We start from the raw sequence: 15,961 nt of genomic DNA on the forward strand, positions 1-15,961 counted from the left end.
AGGTTACTAGATGATGATTTGGGTCTAAATATCCTCAAACGCTCACTGAACATTTCTGTGAAATCTATGTGTGAGTCTCAATTTTTGATTCACAAATGGTAATATCTTTTAACTTGGGTTAATGCAGAGGGGAGAAACTAAGGAAATTAATTACAAAAATAAGAAGAAAAGTCTTGCCGAAACCGGTTTGGCTCAGTGGATAGAGCGTCGGTCTGCGGACTGAAAGGTCCCAGGTTCGATTCCGGTCAAGGGCATGTACCTTGGTTGCGGGCACATCCCCAGTGGGGGGTGTGCAGGAGGCAGCTGGTAGATGTTTCTCTCTCATCGATGTTTCTAGCTCTCTATCCCTCTCCCTTCCTCTCTGTGGAAAATCAATAAAAAAATATATATTTTAAAAAAAGAAAAGTCTTTTCATGTACATAGGCAATACTGATATGCTTAATATTTTATGAAAAACCTATATAGCAACCTCAGAATGATCATAATAAGAGCTAAGAGTTCTTGTGAGCTAAGGTAGGCTAAGGAATTTAGATGTATTATCTCACTATTTTGCCCCACAATATCCTATTTGCCCATTTTTTAAAAATGTCCATCTTCTCTGATGACTTATTTCAATGTCTCACAACCATTTTAACCAGAAACTCTTACTGTAAATATGGAGTTTTTAATTTTATTTCATCCTCTGCTTTCCTCATCTTTTGTGAAAAAAAAAAAGAAACAATTCTTCTAAAAGAGATGGGCTGTAGAAAGCAGAAGATGTGAACCTGAAGCCAAGAAAAAGTCTCATGTGGCACCTTTCCTTTGACCCTGGCTGACAGCTCATGAGCAGGTTCCCTGTAACACCCCAATCTAAATACAGCTACCTACACAATTTGCAATCACTAAGATCTGGAAACAGCCCAAGTGCCCATCAGCAGATGAGTGGATAAAAAAAGCTGTGGTACATTTATACCATGAAATGGTATGCAGCAGTAAAAAAGAAGAATGTCTTACCCTTTGAGACAGCATGGAGGGACCTGGGGAGTATCATGCTAAGTGAAATAAGTCAGTCAGAGAAAAACAAGTATCACATGATCTCACTCATATGTGGACTCTAAGCAACAAAATAATCTGATGAACAGAGTGGATCCAGAGACATGGATGCATGGAACAGAGTATGGAATCTCAGGGAAGATGGGGGAGGGTGGATGGGTGGGAGGTAATCAACCAAGGACCTGCATGGCCCATGAACACAGATAATGGGGTGGTGCGGGTGGGGGGCCAGAGGGCTGGGGTGGACTAGAGGTGGTCAATGGGGGGAAAAGGGGACATAAGGAATACTTTTAACAATAAAGAATTATTTAAAATAAAATTAAATAAGTACAGCTACCTAAAAATGTCACAGAGGCCTCTAAATGCGCTTCCCAGTTTTTTAACAAGTATGGACTGAAATCAAAATCTTATTAAAAGACTCTCCCTTCAGTCTTTTAAATAAGTTCCCATATCATAGAATAGCATAAAATTTGATGAGATTTCTTTTTGATAAAAGTGGAAAAAGTAATTCATGAAAAGCTAATTTAAAGAGACAATATTTAATGCAAGAAAACAAAATCATTCCTTGACTCAGTTCTCCCTACTTAAAATTTTTTTTTTCTTTTTTGTTTTTATTGTTGACAGCATTACAGATGTCCACCACTTTCCCCCTTTGACCTCCACCTGGCCCCTAGGCCACCCCACCCCAGGCCTTTAAAAAACAATCTTTGAATAATATAAAACCATTCTTAGCTCCAAGCCTGACAAAGGCAGGCAGTGGGATAGGTTTCAAAATAGTTTCACAAGTGTGAACAGTATTTGTTATCCACAATGCAAACCTGTATTGGGAGAGGGAGCCAATTAGAAGATACTAAGAGGATATTGAAAGATTGAGAAAGAGGATATTGGTCTAGATCAGAAGTTAGCAACCTGTGGCCCATGGGCCATATCTGACCTGTGCCTGTGTTTGTAAATATTGTAGTTACCCTTTTAATAACCCTGTAGTTTTAACTGTGTGGACCCACTTATAAACAGATTTTTTTCAATAAACATATTGGAAAAATTTTTGGAGATTGGTGACAATTTGAAAAAATTCAAAGATGAACTGCAAAGCTTAGAAATACTGAAAAATTAAGAAAAACTTACGTATTTCATAAATGCATAAAGTATATCTAGATACTAGTCTATTTTATCATTTACTACCATAAAATATACACAACTGTATTATAAAAGGTTAAAATTTATCAAAACTTGCACACACACTTACAGAATGTTCACGGTGCCATTAGCAGTCAAGAGACATGTAAACAAACGTTACATGTTATTGGTAAGGCTTCTGGTAAACAGTAGTCTATTAAATCGTTACTGCATAAAATTAATTGTAGTACATGCTGTAATACTGTAATAATTTCGTAAATACCTCCTGTTCTTGCGGTGAGCCCAAATGTTGCGAGTATCTGCTTAAAATGCCTATGATGTTAATCATCTCCATGTGAGCAGTTTGTTTCTCCAGTATATTGCATATCACAGTAAAAATTGATCTTTCGCAGTTCTCACCTATTTTTCGTGTTAATGCAATACCGCAAACCTTGAATAGCACCATGGGACCCAAAAGAAATGCCACTAGTGATGCTGGAAGTGCACCCAAGAAGCAAAGAAAAGTCATGACGTTGCAAGAAAAGTTGAATTGCTTGATATGTACCAGAGATTGAGGTCTGCAAGCTATTGTTACCTGCCATTTCAAGATAAATGAATCCAGTCTAAGGACCATTGTAGAAGAAAAGGAAATTGATGAAGCTGTTGCTGCAGTTACACCAGCAGGCACAAAAATCCTGCACTTTTTGTGAAATACCTTTTATCTCATATTGAAAATGCAGCTTTTATGTGTGTGCAGGGTTGCTATAAGAAAGGCATACCTCTGTATACTCTAATATGATTAGAGAAAAATCAAAGCCATTATATGACAAAGCAAAGGGAAGGTAAAAGACCTAAAGCTGGAGAATTTAGTGCTAGCAATGGATGGTTTAATACTTTTATAAAGCGGTTTGGCTTAAAAAATGTCAAGATAACAGGAGAAGCAGCTTCTGCCAACCAAGAGACAGCAGACAAGTTCCCAGGTGCCATTAAGAAAAGCATTGAGGAGAAAGGATATCTGCCTGAACAGGTCTTAATGCAGACAAAAGTGCTCTATTCTGCTGGGAGGGAAATGCCACAAAGGATATTTATCAGTAAGGAAGAGAAGGGAGCACCAAGATTTAAGGCAGGAATGCATAGGTTAACTCTGTTGTTTTGTGCAAATGCAGTGGGGTTTCTGATTAACTGTCCTTATCTATAAAGCTGCTAACCCCCGAGCCTTAAAAGGAAAAGACAAACACCAGCAGCCAGCTTTTTGGTTATACTACAGGAAGGGTTGGACAGCAAGAATCCTTTTTCTGGACTGGTTCCATCAATGCTTTGTCCCTAAAGTCAGGAAGTACCTTGCTAATAGACTGCCTTTTAAAGTTCTTTTGCTATTGGACATTGCCCTTGGCTACCCAAAACCCCATGAGTTCAACACCAAAGATATTGAAGTGGTCTGCTTGCCCCAAACCAACGAATTCTGATTCATCCTCTACATTTGGGGGTCATAAGGACCCTTAAGCCTCATTACCACATGGTACTCTATGGAAAGGATTGTCAGTGCTACAGAAGAGAACCCCATTAGAGAGAACATCATGAAAGTCTGGAAGAATTACATCATTGAAGATGCCACCATTGTTATACAAAAAGTAAAGCCATCAAGCCCGAAACAATAAATTCCTGCTGGAGAAACTGCCCTGATGCTGTGCATGACTTCACAGGATTTACGACAGAGCCAATCAAGGAAATCATGACAGATTGTGGATGTGGCAAAGGTGGATGGTGAAGGGTTTCTGGATATGGATCTTGGAGAAATTCAAGAGCTCATAGACTGCATTCCAGAAGAATTTACAGAAGACGACTTGATGGAGTTGAGTGTTTCTGAACCAGTGTCAGACTACGAGGAAGAAGACAGAAGAAGCAGCCAGGAAACAGTTGATATCAGACAGTCAGGCAGAAGATTTCTGATTATTCAAGACTGCTTTTGGCTTTCACTGTTTGGACCCTTCTATGGTACAGGCACTGAAACTAAAGAATATGGGGTAAGGAGGATCGGTACCATATAGAAACATTTTTAGAGAAATGACAAAGCAAAATAGACAAAACTATATTATATTTCTGTAAAGTTACACCAAGTGCGCCTGCCCCTCTCGTGCCTCCCCTTCCACCTCTTCTACCTCTACCACCCCTGAGATAGCAAGACCAACCCTTCCTCTTCCTCCTCCTCCTTAACCTATTCAACATGAAAAAGACAAGGATGAAGTTTTTATTTTTTAATATATTTTTATTGATTTCAGAGAGGAAGGGAGAGGGAGAGAGAGATAGAAATGATGAGAGAGAATCACTGATCAGCTGCACACTCCCTAGTGGGGATTAAGCCCGCAACCCAGGCATGTGCCCTGGCTGGGAATTGAATCGTGACCTGATTCATAGGACGATGCTCAACCACTGAGCAACACTGGCCTGGCAAAGATGAAGATCTTTATGATTATCCAAGTCCACTAAATGAACACCAAATATTCACTCATGTCATAGTTATTAAATGTTTTGTTGTGTATACATGTGTCTTCGTTGAAAATCTAATAACTACGGCAACAACTGCATGAGACATTTCTGTGTTATCATCATCATCATTGCTTAAGTATTCATCATGTAGAACATCATGTGCAAGATTTGTATGGCAGTGAATAGTCTACCTTAATAGGTATAAAGTGAGTAATATTTAATATAAAATAAATGTGTTCATTTTCTAACTGTTTTATAACTTTGCTTTCAAAAAAAATTACATTACTATACAGTATACCTCTCTCTAATAATTGGAGAAATTGGGTATCAGCCTATCATTACAAGTAAGTAGTTTTTCTAGAAATAAACAGTGTTTCCAATACTGTATTATGAATATGACTATAATACTGTTTGCCATAAAAATTTTATAACCATTAGTGTATAGTCTATGCTATTGTAAAACAATTGTATTGATTACATTAGGCTACCATAAAGCAATCATATTGCTGCTGCTTCATTATCAATGCACAAATCATCATACCTGCTCCTAGAACATCTATCCCCAAGTTTTAGGAACACTGAGAGGCAAAAATAAAAATACTAGATTTATGGGTTCTTTCTGTTATTAGTCATGGAATGTGTTCCTATCATTTGGAGGCAATTGAAGCAAGACACAGAAGTGCTTATTAGATCTGTTTTGCTGCAACCAGTGAAGTTACCAGTAAGCCTCAAGGATTAGGCCAGAAGCAAAGAAACTATAGATAAACACCACCACATGGCCTTCTCCCCCTACTCCAGTGTATCACAGTATAAGAGTAAAATAACATTAATAACACAAGACAAGCTATTAATTAAACATCTTTTTAAAAACACCAGGTTAGAGCATAAAAGAGAAGGATGTTGAAGTTTAGGATTAAGATTAATTAGCTTGTAATCATTTTCTTCTCAAAGCTTATTTACAACGATATTTTAAACAAAGTCTATAATTCCATGTTATTAACTTTTTAATCTACTCTAACAGAGCCAAGGTGAGAAAGGCTTTTTAAAATTGAGATATAATTCACATAGTATACAATTCACCCTTTTAAAGTACACAGTTTTTTGGTTTTTAGAATTTTCAACAAGATCATGCAACCATCAGCACTATGTAATTCCAAAACATTTTCACCACCTCTACCTTCAAACCTGTATTTATTAGCAGTCACTTCCCCTTAGCCCCTGGCAACCACTAATCTACTTTCTCAGGAAAGGAATGAAAAGTCACCCCTTGAAGCCACAGGTTGGTGTTGGGAAGAGGGTGAGCTTTAATTGAAAAAGCATTAATTACATCATAAGCCAAAAGTCCTAGTGGCATTCATAACAATTTTTTTTTTTGGTGCTTTAATTTGGAGGTAAATAATGCAGGAGGCAAATAGATTTCTAGGCAAAAATGTAAGGAAAAAAACAGGAAAGCTACCTAGCTCAAAGAGTGAACATTTAAGCCCAGTGAGAGAAAATTGGGGGGGTGAGGGGTAGGGGCCCATTGAAGCATTAGCCAGTGGTTTCCATTGTAATCCTCTTTCAACCATATTGGAAGCTTTCAGGTAAGATTTTGATGGAGTGGAGAATTACATACCTTAAAAAGGAAAAAGAAATTTAAAACCTCAGGTTTAAACATATAAGCCAGATGTACACATTATAAAGTGTCAGAATGTCTTGAAAGGAAATCAAGAAAAAAAGCTAACTTAAGTTGTAGGAAACAATTGAATTTAATTCCTTCTAAATTAGACAAAGATTTAATGGAAGGGAGTTGTGAGATGTTTTGGGTTTGGGGGTTTACTTGGTAATGCTATTTGGTTTATATTTTCTAGAAGTAGAAAATAAATATTGACTGAATAATGTGGTTGATCAAAAATAAATATTGAAGTCTAAATGTTAAACATGAGAGAGTACTTGAAGAGTCTCTTGTAAATAACTCTATGAGGCAGAACTTTAATATATGATAAAATAATAGAATATTTTTAAAATCAGATGATTTGTTTAAAGCGCCTTGAAGGGGAAAACAGCCACAAATTAAAAATGTAGTATGTCATTGCTATTTGATCAGCTTTTGTACCTTAATGGTAGCCAAATTGCACTCACTTATATGTATCGAAAGCTGCTTTCTTGTGGTATCAATTGTTCCACTTCCCTAACTAACACTTTGATAATATATTTTCAAATGTATCCTGATCTAGAATCACTTCCAAAAAGTATTTTTGATGATTAACATAGTCTTCTGCAAACAAACAAAAAGGATTTGATTTTTAGATCTGACACCAACAAATATCTTCGTATGTTACCATTTGAGGATGAAATTTTGTTTTTCTCCATATTTTGAAGAGTTCTGGATTTTTGCTTCCCTTCAAATAAAAAATAAACTATTCTTAAAATAATAGTTTCAAGTTTGAAGTGCAGCTTGTTCTTTTTTTTATAAAATATTAAATAGCAAAATAAAAAATGTTCTTTCTCATTTAGTTTGAGGAGAAACTATCTGAATTGATACCTCACATACTCTGGGTTTAAGAAGTTAGCATTATCTGAGAAGTCGCTATTTTTAGGTCCACTGTAATGTTTCTAACTTTGGCGCTCAGAGTAGTGGATGCTTCCTTTCCCATAAGGCTCTGTATTCTCACCAGGTGCAGGTCAATTTGACATAAAGCTACCTACGAGGAGCAACAGGCCCATTACAGGCCGTATTTCTAACTTGAAAGTTATGAGCAGGTACTGGGATCCACCGGCTGTATTTGGGAACCAGCTGCATGTCAGTACAAGCATGGATTGTGGTCTCTGGAGGCTGGGAGAGCACAATGCTTGAGCTTAATTTCTTTGGAAGATAAGAAGAAAAAAATACCTTTCTTCCTGACAAGATTGACAGCGTATTAAATCTGACTATCTTCAGAAGTGTGCTGGACAGTTGCTAAGTAAACATCCACTTTTCAAAGATGATGATCAAGGAAACATCTCTACGAAGGGACCCGGATTTAAGGGGAGAGTTAGCTTTTCTGGCAAGGGGCTGTGATTTTGTTCTCCCGTCACGTTTTAAGAAGCGGCTAAAGTTATTTCAGCAGACACAGGTTTGAAACTTGGGTGTTTCTTTTAAACTATTTTCATTACTAATAAAACCACCCAATGAACTAACTTACAAATAATTTTACAGCTCACTTGATATTAGATCAAGGAATTAATCTGTGTCCTCTATTCAGCTATTTACAGAAAGCTATTTGTAGAGAGATTCCAACAGGTTTAAAAATAGACCTTCTGGACCTGAGTACAGTACTCACATTTTTCTCTGTAGAGAGGGAATCCAGTTTTAGAGATAATAAATACAACTTAACACATATTTTACAATTTAGGTGTGTGTCGGGGGGTAAATTTCTGTGTTAAAACTCCTGTTTGTACATTGAATCAACAGGCTATGTTTGAATTAACATACATCTGTAATTAATTTTTTTTAAGTATAGATCCTGTTAATCCTTTTTTTCTTTGAAGGAAGAACTAGTTTTATATTTAGACAATTGTATGTATGATATTTTCCCTTTTAAGTGTTAACATCACTTTTATTAAAGAGTAATAAAGGGTGGCAATTAACTTCTGGGGGGTGAAAGAATGTCCTCCCTCAGCAAGCTGTGAGATTGAATCATTTCTGCCCGCAGTGACTACTTTGCAGAGCCCTTGCTAACTTGCTTACACTGTTATGGCCAGTACCTAACCAAACAAGTACCTAACACTGACTAATCAAGGGCCATACAAATGATGACCATCCAGAACCCAGCAACAAGCCATAGTTTCATAGTTATTCTGACCCAGAGTATTTTCAAATTATTTGATTGGACCTTATTATTTGATTGGAAGGTGTTTTTTAATAGCTCAAAAATGATCAAATATTGGAAATGCTACAGTGGTATAATAGTATAAGGATACTATTCAGAAGGAATCTCTAAATGATACTGTGTTCATTAAGGGCAAGATTGAAATGGAGAATGAGATACTTTTACCCAGCTAATTCTGTTTTAGTGCTGTTCCTAGATTTTAGTGAAACAGTTTTATTCAAAGTGAGCAGATGCTAAACTTGCTGGTAAATCTGGCAAAATTTATATTACTGTGTTTTGTTTTATAATGTTTGTAAAGAGTCAGTTTTATTAAACTACATTAAAGTTTAAGTTCAGTGGAAAGTAAATTGATACAACCGAAAGTTCACAATATGCATTCTTTATATTTTCCCTTTTAAATATTAACATCATTATTATTAAATGTGTAGCAACCAATGAATTAATAAATAGTTGCCTATCAGTGAATTGCTCTGTGTTAGGAGATACACTTAAGGAAAGTAAAATAGACTATTATATAATCAAATATTCCCATTCAAATAAAAACTTTGACAGATAGCCAGGGTTTGTTCTGAATGTCACTTATTTCTGTCAGAGCAAAAGTGTAGAGTCAACATTGAAGGCTTTCCTTTAAACCTTCCTCACTAGCATGTGTTCATTAGACTATTGGGTTTCATCCTCACTGGCACCAGTGGTCTTAATCCTACAGTCATAACTGCTCTGGATGTCACACATGGGAAATATTTTGGGGAAACAAATAATTTTGGTGACTTGTATGCTTGCCTCACAAATCTTTTTTAGCATAGAATAATAGAAACGAAATAACACTAATATAAATAACCTAGATAAAGACCTGAAGAATTATATGCCTTATTTTAGAAGTTTAAGAACAATTTCTATTGTCATTGACTCAAGACTATGTAATATTTGCAGATTTAGCACTAAAGTAGAGAGAAATGTTTACTTAGAATAGATTATCAGTTAAATCAAAAGTGGTTTGTAAACTTTAAATTCTTTATAAATGTGATTATTTTATTTATTATTGAATCTGCAGAACTATGCCAGGTTATGTTTAATGTTTTAAGATTACCTGCCCTTTAGCTTAAATAAGGACATATCGTACCCAGCACTGTTTTGAACCTTTTACCTGTGTAATTTCCTTGCTTTTTACTCCTGTAATTTCCTTTAATCCTCACAATAACCTCATAAGAAGTAAGGATTTTAATCTGTTTTATTGCTGAAATTCCTGAGGTCATAGGGCTACTAAGCCATCACTGTTTTCTGTTAAGTTTTTCATCTTTCATTGGTACCACTTTCCTCTATGCAATTTCTTCCTGGACTTCTACTTTACATGGCTGACATCCTGGTACTGCAGCAGCGGCTTGGTGTGACCAACTGGCCTTCATAGCCCCAGTAGTATTATAATATATGAGTAGACTCCACTCTTTGTATTAATGTCAGGTATTAACATGAGAAATGGGTCATGTATAACAAAAATAGGAGATTCAATCATATTCATGTATTTACGTGAATGAATCTTCCTATAATACTCATATTTTTCAAAGGAAGCAAAGATTTTTGTCCTTAATCTATATATCATGTTATAAGCCCTATGTCAAAAGGAAATATGATAGATTTACTTACAGATAAATTATTATTCAAACTTTAGGAATGGCATTAGGATAATTTAAGGAAGAACACTCAAGCAATATTTTGTGTTCACAGTGAATTTAAAATCTAGTTGGTCAACAGTCATGCCATCTTTTATACTTTATATGGCATCTCATAGTGTCATGCTCATAAACCTTGATAGATAATTGGTCAAAATTAAGAGTAGAAATTTAAACTCTGAAAATCTTCATGGAATCTTTTTACTTTTTCTTCTAGGACTCTCTGAACTAAATTTAGTCTTCATTGATAAAATAAACTCTAATTGAATGGATAATCTTCATCTCCCTATTACTCTCCACTTCCTTTTTATACTGTCCTTGCTGTAAACTATGTAAAGTATAAATGAGTTAATAAGCAGTAAAGGAAGTTTGGCTGTGATGAAATTAATGACCATGATCTTTGCCTATTAGAATGTACCAAAAATGAGAGCAATTTATATCTTGGAAAAAATGGCATACCTCTAGTGGCAAGTAAATTGGCCTGATAGAAGACATTCCAAAACAAAAATGCTTTAATTTTCTTAAAGACGTTCTCTGCATCAGGGCTGGCAGTGATTCCACCTAGACAAATTTAAACTAGAGAAGAAAGTGAAAGGACACTCCCTCCAATAGACTTTAGATCTACATAATTAAAAATTTATTCTATCTGCCTATTGAAGGAGAGAGAAATGCACAGGAAGACCAAGAACAGTCTTGAAAAGAATTTATTAATCCAGTTCTAACAGACTAAGAATATACCTTAAGATTCTTAATATGTCAGCTGACATTGCTCTTAAATGTCTGCCATAGCCCGGCTGGCATGGCTCAGTGGTTGAGCGTCAACCTATGAATCGGGAGGTCACTGTCGGATTCCCGGTCAGGGTATATGCCCAGGTTGTGGGCTCTATCCCAGTGTGGGGTGTGCAGGAGGCAGCCAATCATAGATTCTCTCTCACATCATTGATGTTTCTATCTCTCTAGCCTTCTCCCTTACTCTCTGAAATCAATTTAAAAAAATATTTTAAAAAGACGTCTGCCATATAATTTATGGGAAATGTAGGATTTTTAAGCATGAATTTATATAAATTCAGGCATTGACAGATGGTTGATGTATTAATATATTTAGTATGGATAAGCATTCCCTAGAAACATGCTTGCCACCCTCTAGAGGAGTGAGCTCTTAATCTCTGCTGTCTCTAATTGTGACTTATTTATACCTAACCTCTTATTACTGGTAAGAACTTTCAAGAAATATATGCTGTTTATAATTTTTGTGTCTCATATTCACATTTTCTTTCCAGATTCAAAATAAACTAGAAAAGAAGCCTGGAACCCCATTGCCACCTCCAGCCACCTTTCCAAGTACTCCCCAACCTCTCTCTCCTGTTCCTCATGTGAATAAGGTTGTGAACGCACCATTGTCCATAAACATTCCACAGTTCTACTTTCCTGAAGGACTCCCAGATGCCTGCAGTAACCATGAACAGATTCTAAGCAGGATTGAAGCTGCTTTCATGGATATTGAAGATCAGAAAGCAGATATTTATGAAATGGGAAAAATTGCCAAGGTAATACAACTACTAAATGATGTATTTTTGCCCTTCCCTAGTAATCCCAATCTCCCTCTCTTCACTGCCTCTTTGCTCTCTGCTTTTAAGCATGCATAGGGGTTTTCTTCCCATGTTGAAAAAATGTATTTGATCCTGATAAATCTTTAGCTATGGTCCTATTACATGGAACTGTTAAGTTTGAAGAAAACCTTAGTGGACTTCTAGTCCAGCTTCTCATTTAATATAGGAATTGCATCCATGATATCACTGACATACAAATTCATTCTCTGTTTGAATGCTTTCAGTGACAGGAAACTCACTATTTTACCAAGCAACCTATTTCATCATTAAATATAGCCTTACTTGTTAGACATAAGTCCCTTGTGTTGAATACAAATATTATTTTTTGTTCTCACCCAATAATCATAACTCTTTGTCCTGAAGCTAGATCAGGAACAACTAGGCCAGCTCAACACAGTAATTCTACTCAGAAATAAATGGATTTTTCACTAAGAAGCAAGTCTTTGATACTTTCCAGTATATCCAACTGCTTTTAAGATCTTAGCTCCTAATGCCAGGACTACTATAAAATCTTTAGTAACTGGATTCTATGCCTCTAGCCTTCTCTTAGGACAGTTACTACTGAGCATGACCATTACATTATATTTGATCATGCCATTTCCCAGCTCAGCAATATTCAGGGATTCCTAGCATTCATAGTAGTGCTTTCTTTTGGTTGGGTTTTATTTTTATCATGTACATATGTTGGAGAGTCAGATCATGCCTGGGAATTTAGCAGTGATTTCAGGCTGTGCTTTAAGAGACAGAGGGATTTGGTAGGCTAAGAGCTGCATGTGGACAAGTAGGAGACCAAGTGGGAGCTCCCAAGACCCCCTGCACACTTACACTGGGAATGATTTCCCCTGCTTTTAGGAATAATATTTAAAAGTTTGAAAACTTAATATTGAGGATAAAACCCAAACTACTGTTCTGTGTGTGAGTCTGAGTCTGACCCACTTGCCCTCCCACAGGCACATCTCTGCATTTGGGCTCTCAGTTCTCCCCTCCAAAATGGGCTTCCACTCCTCAACCCCCATGTCACCTATCCTGTATGTCTTTGGAGAAGTCTCTAAATCCCCACTCCTGTCATGCCCTGTTTTCTCCCCTACCTCTAACTTCAGAACATTTGTTACTACTGTTAAATAATTTGTAAATTTAGTTATTTTAAGATAAATGAAAAGGAATTCTTTCATTCCCCTTTTTTCACTCCTAATCTTAGAAATTATTTGTTGATCCCTTAGATGATTCTAATGAAAAACAGACTCTTTCATTCCAGAAATAAGAGCTCACCTGTTTTCACTCTCTTTTACATATTAGGAAACTGAAGTCCTGCAATACTTACCTGAAGTCATAGAACTGGTGCATGTCGGGAGACAAGTCCTCTAACTCTTAGCACTGTGCTATTTCTGCCATATGTTATCTCCCCTGAACATAGGCTAACATACCATTACCTAACTTTCAGTGATAGCCACCCTAATAAATTATAACTTCTTTCAGGGCATTGGCATTTTCTTACCTGAATCTTTGAGAAATAGCAGTTGTAGGAACCAAAATGGTGAATTATCTAAATGGGCTAGAAATATGAATCTAAATCCAAAAGATAGAATTTGGCAAGGATGAATGAAGTCTGCATCTGGAGATAACATGTTAACCAAATAAATGCCGAACAGGGTATTTCTAACATGGCAACAGCGTGTGTGAGAGAGGCAGAAGTTTTTCATGGACTGCTTCAGACAGGCAGACAAGAAGAGACTGTCCAGATTAAGGGACATAGTTGTTCCCTGGTGCTGTGCTGGGCTCACCACACCTGGAGAGAGAGCCAGTCCAGGTGATTAGCACCTCACTGTCAGAGACCTGCTCCCTGCTCTATCTTGAATTCAGGTCTTCTGGGTTGACCTTCCTCCTCTGAATATTTCCAACCCCTGACTGAGGAGCCTGTTTGGCCTTTCTGCCCCTACTCCATGGTTCAGTGGCTCTTTAGCACTCAACAGATTCAGAGAAGAGAGCAGAAAGCCTAAGATGGTCAAGGGAGGTACAGGAAAGAGTACAATCAAGTCAAGGATAGGTCTGTGCATGCTGGGGAGTCAGAGAAAGGACTTCGCTATTTATAGGCAGTGAGGATCAATCTGTATGTCAGGAAAATGCCACTGTTAAAGCAGACAGCATAGAAAAGTTTAAAAAGCTAGAAAAGTATTTTGTTTGTAACAGTCATTTACATAACAATTTGTTCTTTATACGTAATCATCATGTGGCACAGTAGACAGTATACATACATGGCTGATTAACTTGTCTGAAATGTACTTGATTGTAGCCCTAAATTCCGTGTATGGGTGCCAAGCATTGGTGTTCATTGCTCTTAGACCTTAATTGTCGGTTGAAGTAGCAAGGTAAACTGCTCATACCTTTAAAAAGGTAAAAATAACATTGCACATAAAAGTGAGAGTGTGTGTATAATGACCTCAGGAAATATCACATGTGTATTGGTTTACGTTGTTTTGTTTTGGGATTATTGTATCAGCTCATATTATTGGATTTTGTCTATTTTTAAAGTCATTTATTTTAAAAATTCACTTAATTGTGTCTTCCAGTTAGCTAATCCTCATAAAACCAGCTTTTACTTGGCTGTGGCAGTCTGTTAGCACTCACTAAGCCATTCTTACTTTCAGCCATTCTTTACTGTGCTGACCGCTCTTCTCTGCCACTAGGCAGGAACTATGCACCTGCATACCTTGCACTCTATGCTTGTGTTCTCACAAGATGTGATCATGTGAAAAGGAGAAGAAAGACAACCTTTAAGGGACATTGAGGGGCGAGGTGGTTGGAGCAATAAATTAACATTTTTATGGATTCTTGTAGTTTATAAAGCTATTTGGAAGGCCAGCTTGAATTGCAATATACTTTTAGTGACACTTAAGTATAACTTTAGAGGCTGTGGTCTGTTTTTTTAAGTGAAAAGAAATCTCTTCTAATCTCTGTTATGAAGTCTGCATCTGTTGGTGAAGTTTAGCTTATTCACCTTGGACCTCAAACAGTGCTGGAGAGATTAATGCCCATTCTGATTAAATGCTCAGTGTGCAGTGTATACTTTTTTCCACAGCTTTAAGTGATGATGAAGTAATGAGAGAATGAATCTAAGAGGGGCAAAGGCAGTGCAGGAACAGAAACTGAGGAACAGTAGGAAAAGCATTTGTCAGAGACTGAGCCTCTAGCAGGAAGTTGGGGGGGGGGGGATGAAACTATCTTCTGAACCATACAAAGCCCCCCAGCTCCTCTTCTGGTTGATGTAGCGTCTTCTTTTTCTCTTTAAATATGTTTTTATCGATTTCAGAGAGGAAGGGGGAGAGAGAAAGAGAGAGAGAGAGAGAGAGAGAGAGAGAAACATCAATGATGAGAGAAAATCATCTATCTGCTGCCTCTTAACCGCCCCCTATTGGGAATTGAGCCCACAACCCAGGCATGTGCCCTGACCAAAAATCAAACCGCAACCTCTTGGTTCATGGGTCAACACTCAACTACTGAGCCACACCAGCTGGGCTGATGTAGCATCATCTTGAGTCATTATACCTGTGGCCTTGTAAAGTACCCTCTCTACCTTTAGTTCTTCATCTGAAGAATGGGATAAAAATACCTGCCCTCACCCTAGCCCAGTGGTCGGCAAACTGCGGCTCACGAGCCACATGCGGCTCTTTTGCCCCTTGAGTGTGGCTCTTCCACAAAATATCACGTGCAGGTGCGCACGTGCAGTGCTATTGAAACTTCGTCGCCCATGCGCAGAAGTCGGGTTTTCGGCTCTCAAAAGAAATTTCAATCGGTGTACTGTTGATATTTGGCTCTGTTGACTAATGAGTTTGCCGACCACTGCCCTAGCCAGTTTGGCTCAATTGATGGAGCGCTGGGCTTCGGACTGAAAGGAGTTCAGTTCCAGTCAAGGGCACATACCTAGGTTGCAGGCTCAATCCCTGGCCCTGGTCAGCCGTGTGTGGGAGGCAACCAATCGATGTGTCTCTCTCACATCAATGTTTCTCTGTCTTTCCCCCTCCCTTCCACTCTCTCTAAAAATCAATGGAAAATATCCTCAGGTGATTAAAAAAACACACAAACACCTGCCCTCTTCAACCTGGGGAATATATGAGGACCAAACGAAGTAACAAGATGAGACATTTTAAAATGTTAAAGAACATTGCAAATATTGGTGATTGTATTTTCCTGTATGTATTTA

At 37.3% G+C, this 15,961-nt stretch overlaps 1 protein-coding gene across 3 annotated transcripts in view; it reads left to right on the forward strand.

Moving 5' to 3' along the window:
* PPP2R3A (protein phosphatase 2 regulatory subunit B''alpha) overlaps positions 1 to 15,961 on the forward strand; it is a 118,072-nt gene that overhangs the window by 17,047 nt on the left and 85,064 nt on the right. For all 3 annotated transcript variants that reach the window (XM_054729475.1, XM_054729474.1, XM_054729476.1), the window contains exon 2: positions 11,434 to 11,700. In XM_054729475.1, coding sequence (XP_054585450.1) covers positions 11,647 to 11,700 — 54 coding nt within the window. In that variant the 5' untranslated portion in view covers positions 11,434 to 11,646. The remainder of the gene's footprint in view (positions 1 to 11,433; positions 11,701 to 15,961) is intronic.

The sequence above is a fragment of the Eptesicus fuscus genome, chromosome 18 (genome assembly GCF_027574615.1).
Source record: "Eptesicus fuscus isolate TK198812 chromosome 18, DD_ASM_mEF_20220401, whole genome shotgun sequence".
Taxonomy (NCBI): domain Eukaryota; kingdom Metazoa; phylum Chordata; class Mammalia; order Chiroptera; family Vespertilionidae; genus Eptesicus; species Eptesicus fuscus.